The 15,233-nt window shown below is 41.2% G+C and overlaps 1 protein-coding gene across 6 annotated transcripts in view; it reads right to left on the minus strand.

Moving 5' to 3' along the window:
* Positions 1-2,844: 2,844 nt before the first annotated feature.
* The window catches only part of LOC131075666 (uncharacterized), a 103,193-nt gene continuing 90,804 nt past the window's right edge, over positions 2,845-15,233 (minus strand). For 3 of the 6 annotated variants that reach the window (XM_058012523.2, XM_058012514.2, XM_058012548.2), the window contains exons 5-6: positions 4,409-4,535; positions 2,845-3,189 (exon numbers count right to left, since the gene is read on the minus strand). In XM_058012523.2, the coding sequence (XP_057868506.1) occupies positions 3,095-3,189; positions 4,409-4,535 (222 nt within the window). In that variant the 3' untranslated portion in view covers positions 2,845-3,094. The remainder of the gene's footprint in view (positions 3,190-4,408; positions 4,536-15,233) is intronic. The other 3 variants (XM_058012539.2, XM_058012529.2, XM_058012557.2) reach the window with 1 other exon arrangement.

Here is a 15,233-nt window from a genome sequence, read left to right on the forward strand (position 1 = left end):
TCTGAATCTGAAAGAGCAAGACCAATAATGGACTTGGCTTTCTCATCTCTATTTTCCCGATCAATCTTCTTTTTAGCATCTGAAGGTACTACTTCAGTACCATTAACTATACCCCAAAAACTTTTGTACATCAATTGCATTTGCAGTTTCACCTTCCATGCATGAAAATTATGACCATTATATTTTTCTAGAGGTACATCCATTTCCAAATACTTCTATGATGAAAGACAACAAAATACCTTTGAATGTTGCACAACAAGAAGATTTACATAGCCGCAAATTTACACCCTCACTGGCAGCAGCATCTTCTTCACCTTTGAAGGCTTTTCTTTTCTTCAATTGTGGCTCCTCTAAACACTAACAACATCACTTTTAATTGGTTTTGCAGTTTTCTTTTCTTTAGTTTGCAGCAAATAAATTGCAGACTTTTGTTTGATATGGTAGTTCTTGACTGAGGCTTCTCACAAGAACAGATGCAATTGCTCAAACCTCTTTTCACAATCAGCCTTTCGTACAAAATCAATACACTCTCTACAGAATGCACATGGACTGATATTCTCTAAGGACGATATGGCTCTGATACCAAGATAGAAAAGCAGAACAGAGAAGGCTGCATTATTTTTTCATCAACAGATTACAAGTATATATATATATATCTGTTGTAGATCAACCATCTTCCAATAACACAGTTAACAGACTTGAATTCTGGGAAACATTGTGTACTGGTTTGGTTGCTTGCAACAGCCTAGGTGCAACATATTGCATCCAGTCAAGTCTCCATGCTGCTGGAATATCTATTGTATTTATATGTCCTTTATGGAGTTGAAACACTCTTACATTTAGGATGCATTTTGAATTCATGCTTTTAGCAAACCTGAGAGGCTTAGACTTTTATTTTCAATTTAAGTATGGATTTGAGTGAGTGGTAGCTCACAAATTTGCTGGAGTTTTCTCCCATATGTGGTTTCACTAGTGTATGTCCTTTTTAATTCTTGCGGTGATGTTTCTGCTCTCTATTTCTTAAATTTCCTGAATTCAATTGTAGTCATGTTTGCCCTCAAGGAAATTTATAGCTTGATGTCTAGTGTATGGCATAGGCATCCTAGTTTACGGATCATTCCTTGTTCTCACAAATGACTATTTAAAAGCTATTTATTTTTATCTTGATAGTTTGAAATCCATCGAGAGTAAAGTTCTTTTTTCACCTACTTTATTAGAAAAAGGTTGAGACCAAAAACATCACTACTTCATGCCTTTCTTGAAAAGTGAAAAACAGGAGTGTTTGACAATTTCCATCATTAATTGATTTTGTTTTCCAACAATTTCTTATTTAGAATTGTGAATGAAACCCTAATTTGAATTGGTTTCTTTATACTCTTCCTACAACGTATTTTCCTTCTAAAAGGAATCTATAAACATGTTCTTTTACTATGTAATTTTTTTCTTGGTTTCCTAGTATGTGCATTTCTTTGACTTCTCGGTGTTTTCTCTAAAATATAAAATTTTATAAGCTGGTTTTCTATGCTTCTCATTCATACCTTTGCATACACCATTAGAAGATTTAAAATCTGTAATATAGAAATTACATCTTGCCTTGTAAATTTTAGCTTGACGCTTAATGTAAAACAGGAGAGATTGCAGAACTGAAGCAAGAGTCCTGCACTTACACACAAGTTGAAAAGAGCATGTCAAAATGCATTGGAGTTAATAACATGTTATTTCTTTGTTAGGTCATTAATAATGAAGAACACTATTTATGACCAAGTTGGCATGAGAAGTATGCTAAAAGAATAGAACTCCGGTAGAATCAGACAGAAAATATGTCTTAGATACTTCTAATCTGAGTTACCAGGTTCGCCTGTTTTGGTCCATGCACCTGAACCAGATTTGCTTGGGTTCGGGTTCGCCCGGGGGTTCGTCTGGGTTCACCCTAGGTACGTACCCAGGGGTTTGGGTTCGCCTAGTACGAACCCGGGCGTATCCAAAGGCACTAAGCACCAAAACATAACAAAAATAGACATTTTTGACCTTTTTTTGCATCCAAAAACTCTAAAATGACCCTAGAAGAACCCCTTTTATCATTGGGTTTTCCTCACTCATTGATCAATGATGAAGTGGCATACTATTAAATGTTGCACCCCTTCTATCGTTGGGTTTTCCTCACTCATTGATCAATGATGAAGTAGCATACTATTAAATGTTGCACCCCTTCTATCGTTGGGTTTTCCTCACTCATTGATCAATGATGAAGTAGCATACTATTAAATGTTTTTCTTCTGCCATTTTGCATTGTTCCATCTTCCAATTCAATTCTGAACTATCAATTGGCATTTGGCATTGATCAATAATGAAGTATCATACTATCAAATGTATTTAGTTTTATAATTTTGTATATTTCTTTAAATTTTGGTATATAATATAATAATATGTATATATATATATACATGTATGGACAAACCCAACCCACGAACCCAAAGGGCAAAAAAACATTTGCCCGAACCCACAAACCGGGTTAGCATGCTCGAACCCGAGCCCGAACCCGAACCACTAACTTAGCTTTTAATTATCAACGTCTCTCTATGAGGGCTGCTAAAACTCAAAAATTAGCAATGCCTTTCCATGATGCATTATTGTGATTTCAAATGAGTGCATTCATGCAGTTTTGATATATTGAACAACAGAAAGGGCTGTAGCATCTTAAAAATTAAACCACCATTACCTACCAAGCATGGTATGGAGGGTTGATAAGGAATTTGTTTAATCTCTATATCGCACTGGTTTTTTCTGATATCCATTTAATATATTTTAAATTTCATCAAACTACACGAACTATCCAGGTACATATTGAAGAAACCAATAATTTTATTCTATTTTTGAATACATGGTATGCAAATCATTACTTACTGTAAAATTGACCAGTCCCTGCGCTCTTGTCAGCAGTTTTATCTTACATCTTGCTCTTTCCCATAAAAACAAGCATATTCAAATAAAAGATGCAAGGGAAATCTAAATAAAATGATCAGCACAATTGATGGTATATCTCAAACTAGTTGGTGGTAGTATGTCCGCCAATCCAGCATTTGCTTAAATACTATCACCGAACATCACCAACTTGGGCCTTAACATTGAAAGAGAAAGAACCTTCTCTATTGCACAGGGCTTTGACTTGGAGGGTGTCGTCTATCCCACCTGCAAAGGAAAAGATAATATTGTTTACAAGAAAGAACGAATTAGATTACAAAAATGTGATTCAGCCCAGTTTTAATGTTCCTTCCATACTTTCCTATTCTTAGCCAACAAGCATGAGAATATGTGATTAACAGATATATGGAGAGCAGTAACAATATCTTTGTCACTGACTACATTTATAATAATTATCTAAGGAGAACTGAAATATTCCAGGCATTTGTAGTAATGGAACATTCTTACTCTTTGAAGAGAGAAAACAAAGGACAAAAAAATTGAATTCCTCCCAAACAACATTTTGAATAAGAAATCAGAAACACCTGAAATCTCACCTCTTTTTATCGCTAAGCATAGATTCAAAAAGGATGCTGAAAGGATAAATCCCACTGATATGGATCAAAAGCATATCATTGCAACAATTGTGATAAGCTGTCATAGAGTATTATAGTTTGTAACAACACAAATCTTTGCCAGTAGTCAGGAAACATTAAAGTTGTATATTTCAATTTTATCTGGAATGCTTTCCTAGGAATTTAAACATTTTACCTTCCAAACACAAACCTTAATTAATAGGATATAACAATTTGTTGATGGTCACAGACTTCGCTATTGAAGGTTGAGTTGATACTAGTTTTGTATGTTCCCAACTTCCCATAGACATATCAGGAACTGTAGTGTAGCTGCTTTAGGTTTACTCCCTTGAGTTATATTTTTAGAGTTAACGTATCCATCGCTTAAGAGATCCGTCTATAGTTTCTTATCAGAAACTAGCTTATTTTTACCATAGTACTTACCTAATATAACTGAATGTACATTTGAGTCCCACTGACCTAGATTGGTCATTTGTAGACATTGATATGATTAGTTTCGGTCTTTTACAAGCATTTCAGAAGATTATAGTTTCTTCAGCTTCTGAAAACTATGTCTGAAATAAAAAATCTGAAATGCTTGCTATTAAATCATAGCTGCTCACAAGCCTCTGAAATATATTTCGAGTTTCGACTAACAGAACTAGAGAAACAAAACATAACAGCAGAAATTTGTTGACACAAATTAAACAAAGCTTCCAACACCCACATAATATTTCACTATGAACATAAGGGCAGAACGAAAAAAGACAGCAGCAAGAATTGATAGAGTCAGAGCTTCCATATGCATATTCATAACTTAACAGGATATTCTAAGTATTTAAATAGGCAAAGAAGAATCTCAGTATAATTACTGTTGAATTGACGTGTCCAACTGATACCAGCTTGAAGTTGGTTTCCAAGTGTTACAGCACAAATAGGAGACAACATGTTTTTGTCATTGATTTTTTGAACCGCCTGCAAATATCCAAGGCAGCAAACCTGAGCAAAATATTTAGCAAATAGATTGATTTTATGCCTAAAATACATTACTTGGCAATTATAACTTCAGAAACAGAGATAAAATTATCCACTATCCCATCCCATAAATGGCCAACTTTTATAAAGTAATAGATCTAACAACAAGGGGTTCCAAATGAAAAAACAAGGCCAGAAAACAGGCGATTGTTATAGGTTCACAATATCATATTACTTGCTTGGAACGGTAAATTAATTCAGTGAAGGGGTACAAAGGGGTTGCCTTGTATTTCTTTCATTTCAGTTTTTGCATTTACTATGGATTATGTCATTGTGATGCTCAAAACAATATAACCTTAGTAACCCCACCTGTTAATTTCTTGAACTTGAACAATTTTCTTCTTATTCCTAGACTTAAGGACCAAGAAACACATAATGCATTAAATTTCATAAAGAATCTAAGATCCCATATGAAACTCAAATATTTCCTGCTAAGTTTAAAATCCCTTGGAAAACAATTATACATAACAGAGTACTGTCACCCAACAAAAGCAGGATATCTTTCACTCTCTCTCACTATACAATACAGCTGCAACCTTCACTTATATATGCATTGTGGCATCGGTTAGCCGTATTTAATATTCATTTTGAAGAACTTAGATGGAAGGAAATGTTTGGAAATGGAAGTGCTTGGTTGCAGCAGAAACTACTATGAATAACACAGCATGTTTCAAGTCACTCCACTGTTGGATCTTGTCTCTCCTTAAGAATCAGGTCTCCAAGTCCTCAAATGGAAGGTGCTCTCTGTAGGCCAGTTAATTAGTAAATAAGGCTTTTGTAATACTTTAAAAGAAAACAATAGTACTAAGTTATATCTACGGGTAGTTAGTTGCCTGACGGTTGATGGCCTAACCAACCGCGAACTCTTTATATTGTAAACTCGTAGCACATTTTGGACACATTGGATTGGAAAGGAATATAATATAGAAATTTGTGTTACATGAATATATCGTGGTATACTGTATTGTGTGTTCTTGATTCCGTGCTAATGTGTTACTATGCTCTGGTGTTATAATTTGGATATTGATGTTCTGTATACTACAACCTAACTCACTTAGGCTACTTACATTTTGGCGCCGTTGCCTAAGTCGAATCTGAAGGTCTCAAGAGGGAAAGCTGGCAGGATGGAAGTATAATGGGTCGTCCATTCGACCAAAGCATCCTGGTGACAGACAGTGACGTAAAGGATAATACGGAAGTAACTAGGGAGGATCAGTTGACACAAGACCTGATTCACACGTGGAACGTTTCCGTGGACCGGTACGTACAGAGAGAAGTGGAATTGAGCGTTGTCTCGGCTGGTACGGTACGGGCAGAACTCAATGTGAACCAGGCCGTGCACGATCTCCTGGGTAGCCTTCCACGGTTGTTGGCACGTGTACTCGTGGAACGTGAAGAGGAACGAGAGAACACAAGAAGGGAGCAACGGAGGCAACAAGTGCTTCAACGGTATAGAGAAAGGAACCGAAGGGAAGAAGAACAGAGGGACTTCACTCAACGACGAAATCACCGTAGTTCCAACAATTAATGCCAAATACACTCAATAAAGATCGAAGCCGACAACCCCCAGAGGAAGAAGAAGGGAGCCACGAAGACATAGTGAGAAGGTCCCTGCACATCCAGGAGCAACTGGAGAGGCACCTGAAACTCTACCGAGACAAGAGCCACAACAGCCCACAGGGAATAGAAAGTAGTGAGAATTGGGAGCAAACAACCACGCCGACCGAGTCAATCAACAATTCCCAAAGTAAAGCGGGGAGTACGAGAAAGATGGCACACAACCCCGAAAAACAAAAACTTCCCAAGTTCAACGGACTTGGATCAGAGGAACCTGCTCGCCACTGTAAAACCTGTGTCACCATATGGCAGGCCAATGGCGAGGATGATGAGGATAACTGGCTAGAAGCATTTCCGGCCACCCTCCATGGAATTGCCATTGACTGGCACACGGACCTGCCCACCACTTCAAAGGATACCTGGAAAAAACTGGCCAAAGCATTTGAGGAGGAGTTTTGGCTACTTAGGGACGATGACGAGATCGTCGCAGAAATATACAACACTAAACATGGCAAGACTGAGACCGTACGGCCCTATTACCGCAGACTAAAAGAATTAATTGGAAAAATGGACAATACGCCAGCCGATGGGTTGAAGAAGCGATGGTTCATCGAGGGTCTGCAACCATCCCTGCGGAAAAAGATGAAGGTAGTACCTCCATCTACTTTCATGGATGCTTACAATAGAGCCATGGATATTGAAAGCGAGAACAAGACATCAAAAGGCAAGAAGCACACAAGTGATGAGGATAGTAGTGATTAGGAAAGTGAGGAAGAATCACAAACCATACAAGCACTTCGGAAGGATATGAGACGGATGATGCAAGAAATACGGACGCAAAAGGAAGAAAGTAGGGAGGGCAGGGACCTCTGGTGCACGGAGTGCAAACTGGAGGGACACACAAAAACCAACTGCCCAAAGAAAGCTTTCTGTGACATCTGCCAAGTGTTGGGGCATGCTATTAAGAAATGCCCCTACAACTTGAGCGCCCAAGTACTATATACCCAAGAACAGGCAACACCACCAACTACACCCTCCAAGAACGCAAACTCAGACACATCACTAGGTGGCTATAGGAGTAACAACAACAGTAATAATAATACCCCACAGGGTCGCATCCAATACGATGCAAAAGGCAGACCAATGATACAATGTCGACGATGTAATGAATGGGGCCATTTTGCACGCGACTACCAGAGTGGTGTCGGACAAGGGGGAGGGCTACTCTGTAAATGGTGTGGGCCGGGCAATCACGAAGATGCGGAATGTCCAAGACAGAAAGGCGTGAACATGCTGGAGGTAGTACGGTCGGCACCAGAGGTACTGGCCATTACCCGATCCCATACAAGAAAACTAATATACCCTGACCCAGGTACATAAAAGGAAAGACTAAAGGAGGCGCAAGAGGAAGTAGAAAGGGAAATGAGTGAGGAACGGAGAAAGACAGCATCCTACAAAACCACCAACACCATACGAACCGACTCCGAAGCAACCATAATGAAACAGCTGCTACAAACCACCGTGCCGGTCCGCGTAGTGGATTTGTTGCAGACACTACCACAACTGCGGATAGCTATAAACCAAGTGGAGGAGACCAAGAAGGAGGGGAAGATGCCGAGCCACGGGGAGGGAATGGAAGAAAGGAACCACTCAAAGGAGACCAACGATCCTATGTTGATGACAGTAGGGGTAGGCAGGACACCAGCTGTAGTAGAAATGGAGATTCTTGGGTACAGACTTACTAACACCATTGTAGATGGTGGGACTGTTGTAAACGTGCTACCTGAAGAAACATGGAAAACCTTGGGAAAGTCGACGCTGTGGCCACCTACCTTCTGCCTAGTAGGAGCTGACCAGCATGGCATCAAACCATTGGGCACGCTTATGGGCCAAAAGGTAACCATCGGGACACAACACTTCTTAGATTTCATGGTCATATCGTTGGAGCGGAAGGGATATGATGCACTCTTGGGAAGAGGATGGCTTATCACAGCCAAAGCAGACCATAAATGGAAGAAAAGTACCCTTTCCATTGAAAGTGAGGGGAACAAATATGTCATTGACCTTCGAAACCAGCAGGTGAAACAAGAAGTGGCCTCAGATTCCCGATCAGAGGAGGATACCACAAGGGAAAAAGGCGAGATAGAGCCGAATGAAGAAGGGGCCTCGGCAATTGCTCAGAAGATGAGACAAGTTCTCTCAGTGGACTATTCCACTGGTAGATGAAGGACTATGAGATCTTCCAGCCAGAGTGCAATGTGTTAGAAATTCTCGAGCTGGAAAACGATGACACCTACCCGCCACAATTTGCTGAATACGAGGAAGGAGGGGCAGAGGTAGACAGAAACCCGGCACATCAATTTGATAAAGAGGTGGTACAATACGAGGAACCAAAGGTCCAAAGCACCAACCTAGGGGATGAAAAGGACCCAAGAGTAATAATGGTTGGAGATGACTGGGACCCTGTGCTAAAGACGGCGACATTCAAGATATTCTTGGAGTATAAAGATGTGTTCGCTTGGACTTATAAGGATCTGAAGGGAGTACGCCCAGAACTATGTGTTCATCGAATACCTTTGATGGAGGGGGCGAGGCCTATGCGGAAACGCCCCTATCGCATGAATAAGAACTATGCGGCCAAGGTGCAAGAAGAGATAGAAAAAATGCTAGAGGCTGGGATCATTTTCCGGGTGCAAACTAGTGAATGGGTTTCCCCCATTGTTATTTCCCTGAAAAAGGAAGGAAACCAGATCCGCATTTGCGTGGACTTCAGAAGCTTAAATGCTGTAACCATTAAGGACCCGTTCCCGATACCATTTACTGATAGTATCCTTGAAGAGGTAGCGGGGCATGAGATTTACTCCTTCATGGATGGCTTTTCCGGCTATAACCAGATCAGCATCACGGAGGAAGACAAACTCAAAACCACATTTATTGTAGAAGATGGAGTTTTTGCATACAACCGTATGCCATTTGGGCTATGCAACGCCCCAGCCACTTTCTAGAGGATCATACTCCACATTTTTGACAAAATGGCCACGGGGAACTTCAAGGCCTTTCTGGACGACTGGTCAGTATATAGTGATAAGGAGAACCATTTGAGGATACTGGGGGAATGCATGGACCGGTGCCGACGAGCAAGACTTGCACTCAATCCCAAGAAATGTCGGTTCCTGGTGCCACAGGGGAGATTACTCGGCCACATAGTCTGTAAGGCGGGGTTAAAAACAAACCTAGATAAGATCAGAGTTATCCTCGACATGGATAGCCCAACGAATGTTACAGGGATAAAATCCTTCCTTGGCCATGTTGGGTACTACCGACGGTTCATTAAAGGATTTGCAGAAGTGTCCCTTCCACTTGAATGCCTAACAAGGAAAGGGGAACCATTTGTATGGGACAAGGAGCAGAACGAAACCTTCGAAGAACTCAAAACCAGATTGGTAAGTGCACCTATTTTGGCATACCCGAATTGGGAGAATAAACTTCATGTACATGTGGACGCTTCTAACTTTGCAATTGGAGCCACCTTGACGCAACCTGGATCCTCAGGCTTGGACCACCCAATATATTTTGCTAGTAGGTTACTCTCAAAGGCAAAAAGAAATTATAGCACCACGGAAAGGGAAGCCTTGGGAATGGTATATGCAGTACAAAAGTTCCGCCATTATCTTTTAGCCACACCATTCACATTCTTCGTGGATCACCAAGCACTCATGTACCCGGTGAACAAACCTGTTATTCAAGGACGGGTAAGCCGATGGTTGATTTTGCTTCAGGAATTCACTTTCAATGTCGTGGTGCGACCAGGGAAAAGTCACGTAATGGTTGACCACCTATCCAGAATAAAATCCGGGGAGCCAGCGGAAAGAGTGAGCGAAGATTTCCCTGATGGCCATTTATTCAAGATAGCCGTGTTACCTTCCTAGTACGAGAAACTCAGGCAGTATCTTTCTACAGCAACATTTCCAGGCGACATGGCCCCAAGCGAGAGAAGGAAGCTAGCACTAAAAAGCACCACGTTTCAATTGATCCAAGGGCTCCTATATAAACTGGGCCCGGACGGTATCCTATGAAGATGTGTCCTGGAGGAAGAAATTCCTGGAGTTCTAAGAGAATCTCAAGAAGGACTAGCGAGAGGACATATGGGGCCGGATACCATGACACGGAAAATCTTGCTAGCAGGGCTCTGGTGGCCTACACTCTATGCAGATGCAAGGGAATGGGTGACCAACTGCGACACATGCCAAAGGGCAAGTAAGCCACTCAAACGAGACTTCATGCCTCTTTTCCCGTCCCAACCACAAGAATTGTTCGAAAGATGGGGACTGGATTTTGTAGGACCACTTAGGACGAGCAAGGTGCATAGATGCCACTACATTGTGGTGGCTATAGAATACCTCACTAAGTGGGCCGAGGCCAGAGCTTTACCCGACAACACAGCCTTGAGCACCGCCAAGTTTCTCTATGAACACATTGAGACCCGGTTTGGGATACCCCTACAAATCACGAGTGATAGGGGGTACACTTTGTCAATCAAGTGATACGCAATATGACAACAGAATTCAAGATCTTCCATGCATTGTCTAGTCTGTACTATCACAGGGCGAATGGCCAAGCGGAGTCCACCAACAAAGTACTCGTATCTATTCTCTACAAGACGTGTGGAGTAGAGCAAGGGGATTGGGAAGAGTGATTGCCTACAGTATTGTGGGCCTACTGGACAACGTACAAGGCGACAACGACACACACTCCCTTTCAGCTTATGTATGGACAAGAGGCAGTGATGCCAATAGAATACACTGTGCCAACCTTGCGGATAGCGGTACAGAACAGATGGGGGGATGAGGAAAGCCTAAAGGAACGACTCATGACCTTGCAAAAATTAGATGAGTGTCGCCTAATGGCACAATGGGCCATAGAAGTGGCTCAGAACAGAAGAAAAGCTTGGCATGACAAACATCTAAGGCGGATGAAGTTCTCACCGGGGCAGTTGGTACTCAAGTACAATGGCCGTAATGAACTCCGACCAAGTAAATTTTGACTTCGATGGCTAGGACCATACAAGGTAAGGGAGGTGGGAAAAAATGGAGCTATTAAATTGTCTAACCTGGATGACAGTCCAATCAAGGATCCAGTAAATGGATCAAAACTAAAAATCTACAAAGAAAGGGAATCGATAGCCATTAATAAAATGGTGGAACCCATAGGTGGTCACAAGGACAAAGTGATGGTGATGGAAAAAAATAAAGTAGTCGATTTCCACAAAGTCCAAACAGCAATATGGGAAGGTAGATTAAAGTGGGACAAAGAAAAAACGAAGAGAGAAGAGGACAGAGAGAGAAAGAATAAGAAAAAATACAAGGCAAAAATATTTAAAAATAAAGGGACAAGGCAAAATATCAAAAAATAAAGACAAAACATTAACAATTAAACCAAGGAAAAAACATAAGAAAATCGTGAAGCGCTTAGTGTACGCTAAAACCAAAAGAGTGAAGGAGAGCAACAAGGAGACAAGGCGGCACATCAGGCATGCCACCGTATGCACAACCGGGGGAAGGAACGGGAGAAGAACGCAGGCAGGAAGCGGAGCAGCGAAGGCCACACGCGGCATACGCGGGGTAAGGGAGAGCTGTGGTGTGCAGGGACGCAGAGTGAGCGTACGCGGGGTGAGCGTACGCAAAGGAAGCGTAGGCGGGGTGAGCGTACGCGAAGTGGGGGAGAGCCGCGGCGTGGAACAAGGACGCAGCGTACGCGGCGGCACACAGAGCAGCAGCGCGAAGGGGGAGAAGGTGACGCGAAGGGGGAAGCGTACGCAACCATCAACCGGAGGAGTGGCGTAAATAGGCTACGGTGTACGCAGCTTTCCGCGTGCGTAGTGTTGACGTGTTTTTTATGACAGCGTCGAACATAGAATAAAGTTGCCTAACGGTCACTTCACTCTCTCTTGATCAAAGTACGATTGCATGCTAAGATTGCAAGAAGTTCAAACAATCGACTCCAAGGTTCCTTCGATGCGTGGACGTGACTCAGTTGGCTGATGTGATTGCTGGTAATCCAAGGGGCCTTACGTGTGCATCGTTCTTTCACTTCTTTGTTGTGGCTGGAACTCCATCATCGGATATGGCAATTCTGCGATGCTGCTGCTTCGAATGAAATAAAATGAACTGAAAGTAAAAGGGAAAGGGTTCAGAAGGATCTAAATCTATTCCTAAGGGCAATGATAACAATGAATAGTGCTCTGGTGGACAAATTCCAAATAAACCAAGCTCTTCTTCGCCAAGATAAACTACAACTCCGCAGGAACCGGTGCAATCTTCTGAGGATGTTGGAGGATTTTCATATCGAGAAAGTACATTTGAATACCCAACACGGCGCAATCCAAATGACTATCCACAATCGAACTTAGCACGAATTTAGGGGGCTCAAACTAACTTTACACTGCAACTTACAATCAGCAAGATGCAAAAAGTATGAACCATGGAAATTCATCAAACACCATTACATTCTCCATTGAAATCAAAGCACTTTACTATTTCTAATCTAAGCGAGGAAGGTGAAACCATGCAAGCTTTGAAAAAATAATTTAAGTGGACACCATCAGAGAACAATGTTTCACTATTATTTTCTCAAAAACTTATCGCAACAATTTCATACAAAGCTCCCTCCTTTACAAATGAGGGGGTCACCCCTTTATATAGGCCTCGAGCCATGATTACATGCAAACCCTAATTAGGGTTTTCCCTAAAAGATTCTCCACACATGATGCAACAAGGTGGGAATCTCCAATTAATAACCCATCATGCCCATATACAATAAATTCAAAAGTACCCAAAATAGCATCCACTGTGCATTAAATGCACCACCCCCTTCAAATTCGCCCAACATGCGTTGAATATTCATCCATGCAAAAATCACCCCATTATTTCATAAATGCTCCATCATTTCCACATGCGGCGGCTGCATGCAAAAGTAATCTGCCATAAATTCAACATGCAATGACCAGGTTGCCATTTGGTCAAATATTCCGGCAATGAATGTGCCACCATACTGCCATGCGTTCAATAGATCCTCGCCATGCAAATGGACTCTGTCGTCGTATATCCGCTCCTGCACATCTGGAATTGTTGGAGGGAAAATTCGATTCAGGAAGAATTTTCTTGAAGTCTCCTCAACTTTCTTTGCTTGAAGAAGGTTTTTTTATCAATTCTGCACATTTCCTATTTTTTAGGAAAATTTCCAAATTAGGGTTCCACGGTCCAGGAGAGAGAAAATTCTCCTACGAATCCAAATCTGTAAAACTTTTGAAATTTGGATGTGATTTGATGCCCGAGAATGGATTTTTCAATTTTTTCCCTGGAGGGGAAATTTCTTGTTCAATTCATCCCAGATTCCTTCCTTGCCTTAGAAATTTTATGTTCAATTCATCCTTGGGTGTATTTCTTCCTTGCTTGGAATTTTGTCCCGAAGGAAGGAATTTCCAATACTTAGCCAAATTTTCATCTTTCTTGGAATTCTGCCCTGAAGGAAGGAATTTCCAATACTTAGCCAAATTTTCACCTTTTTCAGGAACTCTGTCATGAAGGAAGGAATTTCCAACACTTAGTCAATTTTTTACCTTTGCTGGAATTATGTCCTGAAGGAAGGAATTTCCATCACTTAGCCAAATTTTCACATGTCTCCTTTTCAACATCCCTATTTTTGGGGATCCTCCTAAAATTTAGGAGCCAGGTTCATTGGATGAAGAATTTCACCCCGATTCTGAATCTATAAAAATTTCCATATTTGGCCGGGATTTGATGTCTAAAAATAGCATAACTGAAAATTCGCCCGAGGGGAATTCTTCTTTTTATTCCTCCTTGACTCCTTGGATTCCGTGCCTTAGGCAGAATTTTGAATTCTTTGCTTGGATGAATTTTTTTTTTACCACGCCAAGGATTCATGAATTTTCTCTCTGTGAATGACTTCTTGGATTCAACGCTCCAGCCCAGACCTGGGCACATTTTGGCTCTATCCATGGAGAGGTGGATTATTGCACTTGTGAATTCATTCTTGGTTTTAGCGCCCCAGCCCATACCTGGGCACATTTTGGAGATGTCCATGGAGAGGCGGAAAATTGTACTTGTGAATTACTTCTTGGTTTTAGCGCCCTAGCCCATACCTGGGCGCATTTTGGAGATGTCCATGGAGAGGTGGATTTTTCCACTATTCCAGGCTCTTCGTCAGGATATATATATGAAGTATAAGTGGCATCTTCAATATGTCTTTTTCCTTTCTTATACTTTAAGTTATATTTCATATATACTTTCAGGATGTTTGAGAGTGGTTTCAAGTCCATAGGAATTATAATGCAAATTCTGGATTTTGGAAGATCTTCCAAATTTCCAGACTTAGTCAAATTTCAGGCCATTTTCGGATCAGGATGACATTGGTGGATTGATGTGAATTTTTGGACTTGGATGATCATGCTTGCTTTCGTCTTCTGGAATAGGAGATCCAAACTTAGCCAAATTTTGACCACTGTCTGTGCTGAGATGCCACTTTGGGATTTTGAAGGTGGATTTTCCAGACTCAGAACAATTTTGTGCCTTCCACTTCAGGGATGATTCTCATACTTAGCCATTTTAGACCCCTGCCTGTCTACTTTCAACTTTCCAGATTTAGAAGTGATTGTGCATGTTGATTCTTCGCTGTCTGCTAGCTTGATCCTGCCACAAATAGACTTTCCCGAAATAGAAACTTTCCAAAATGTCAGAGTTGGAGCCTAAAACAGGACGCAGGAATGACTTACTATAAATAGAAACTTACTAAAAATAGAAATTACTAAAAATAGTAAGTTTGATTTTTGGCAAAATGGCAACATTCCAGGACTCGGAAAAATCCCTAAAAAATAGGGACTTTCTAAAAATAGAAAGTTGCTCCGTTTGGGCTCAAATTTTACTGGGAGGTCCCTTGAAGGGTCCTGATTCCATTCGTATGCTTAGTTTTCCCGAAACCCTAACAGGAACCCCTAAAATCTAGGACAGAAGGCAAAAACCCTAAAATTCACAAAACGAGTCCTAGACTTAGCCGAATTCGCTCAAACAAAAAGCAGATTTAATCAAT

The sequence above is a fragment of the Cryptomeria japonica genome, chromosome 10 (genome assembly GCF_030272615.1).
Source record: "Cryptomeria japonica chromosome 10, Sugi_1.0, whole genome shotgun sequence".
In the NCBI taxonomy this organism is placed as follows: domain Eukaryota; kingdom Viridiplantae; phylum Streptophyta; class Pinopsida; order Cupressales; family Cupressaceae; genus Cryptomeria; species Cryptomeria japonica.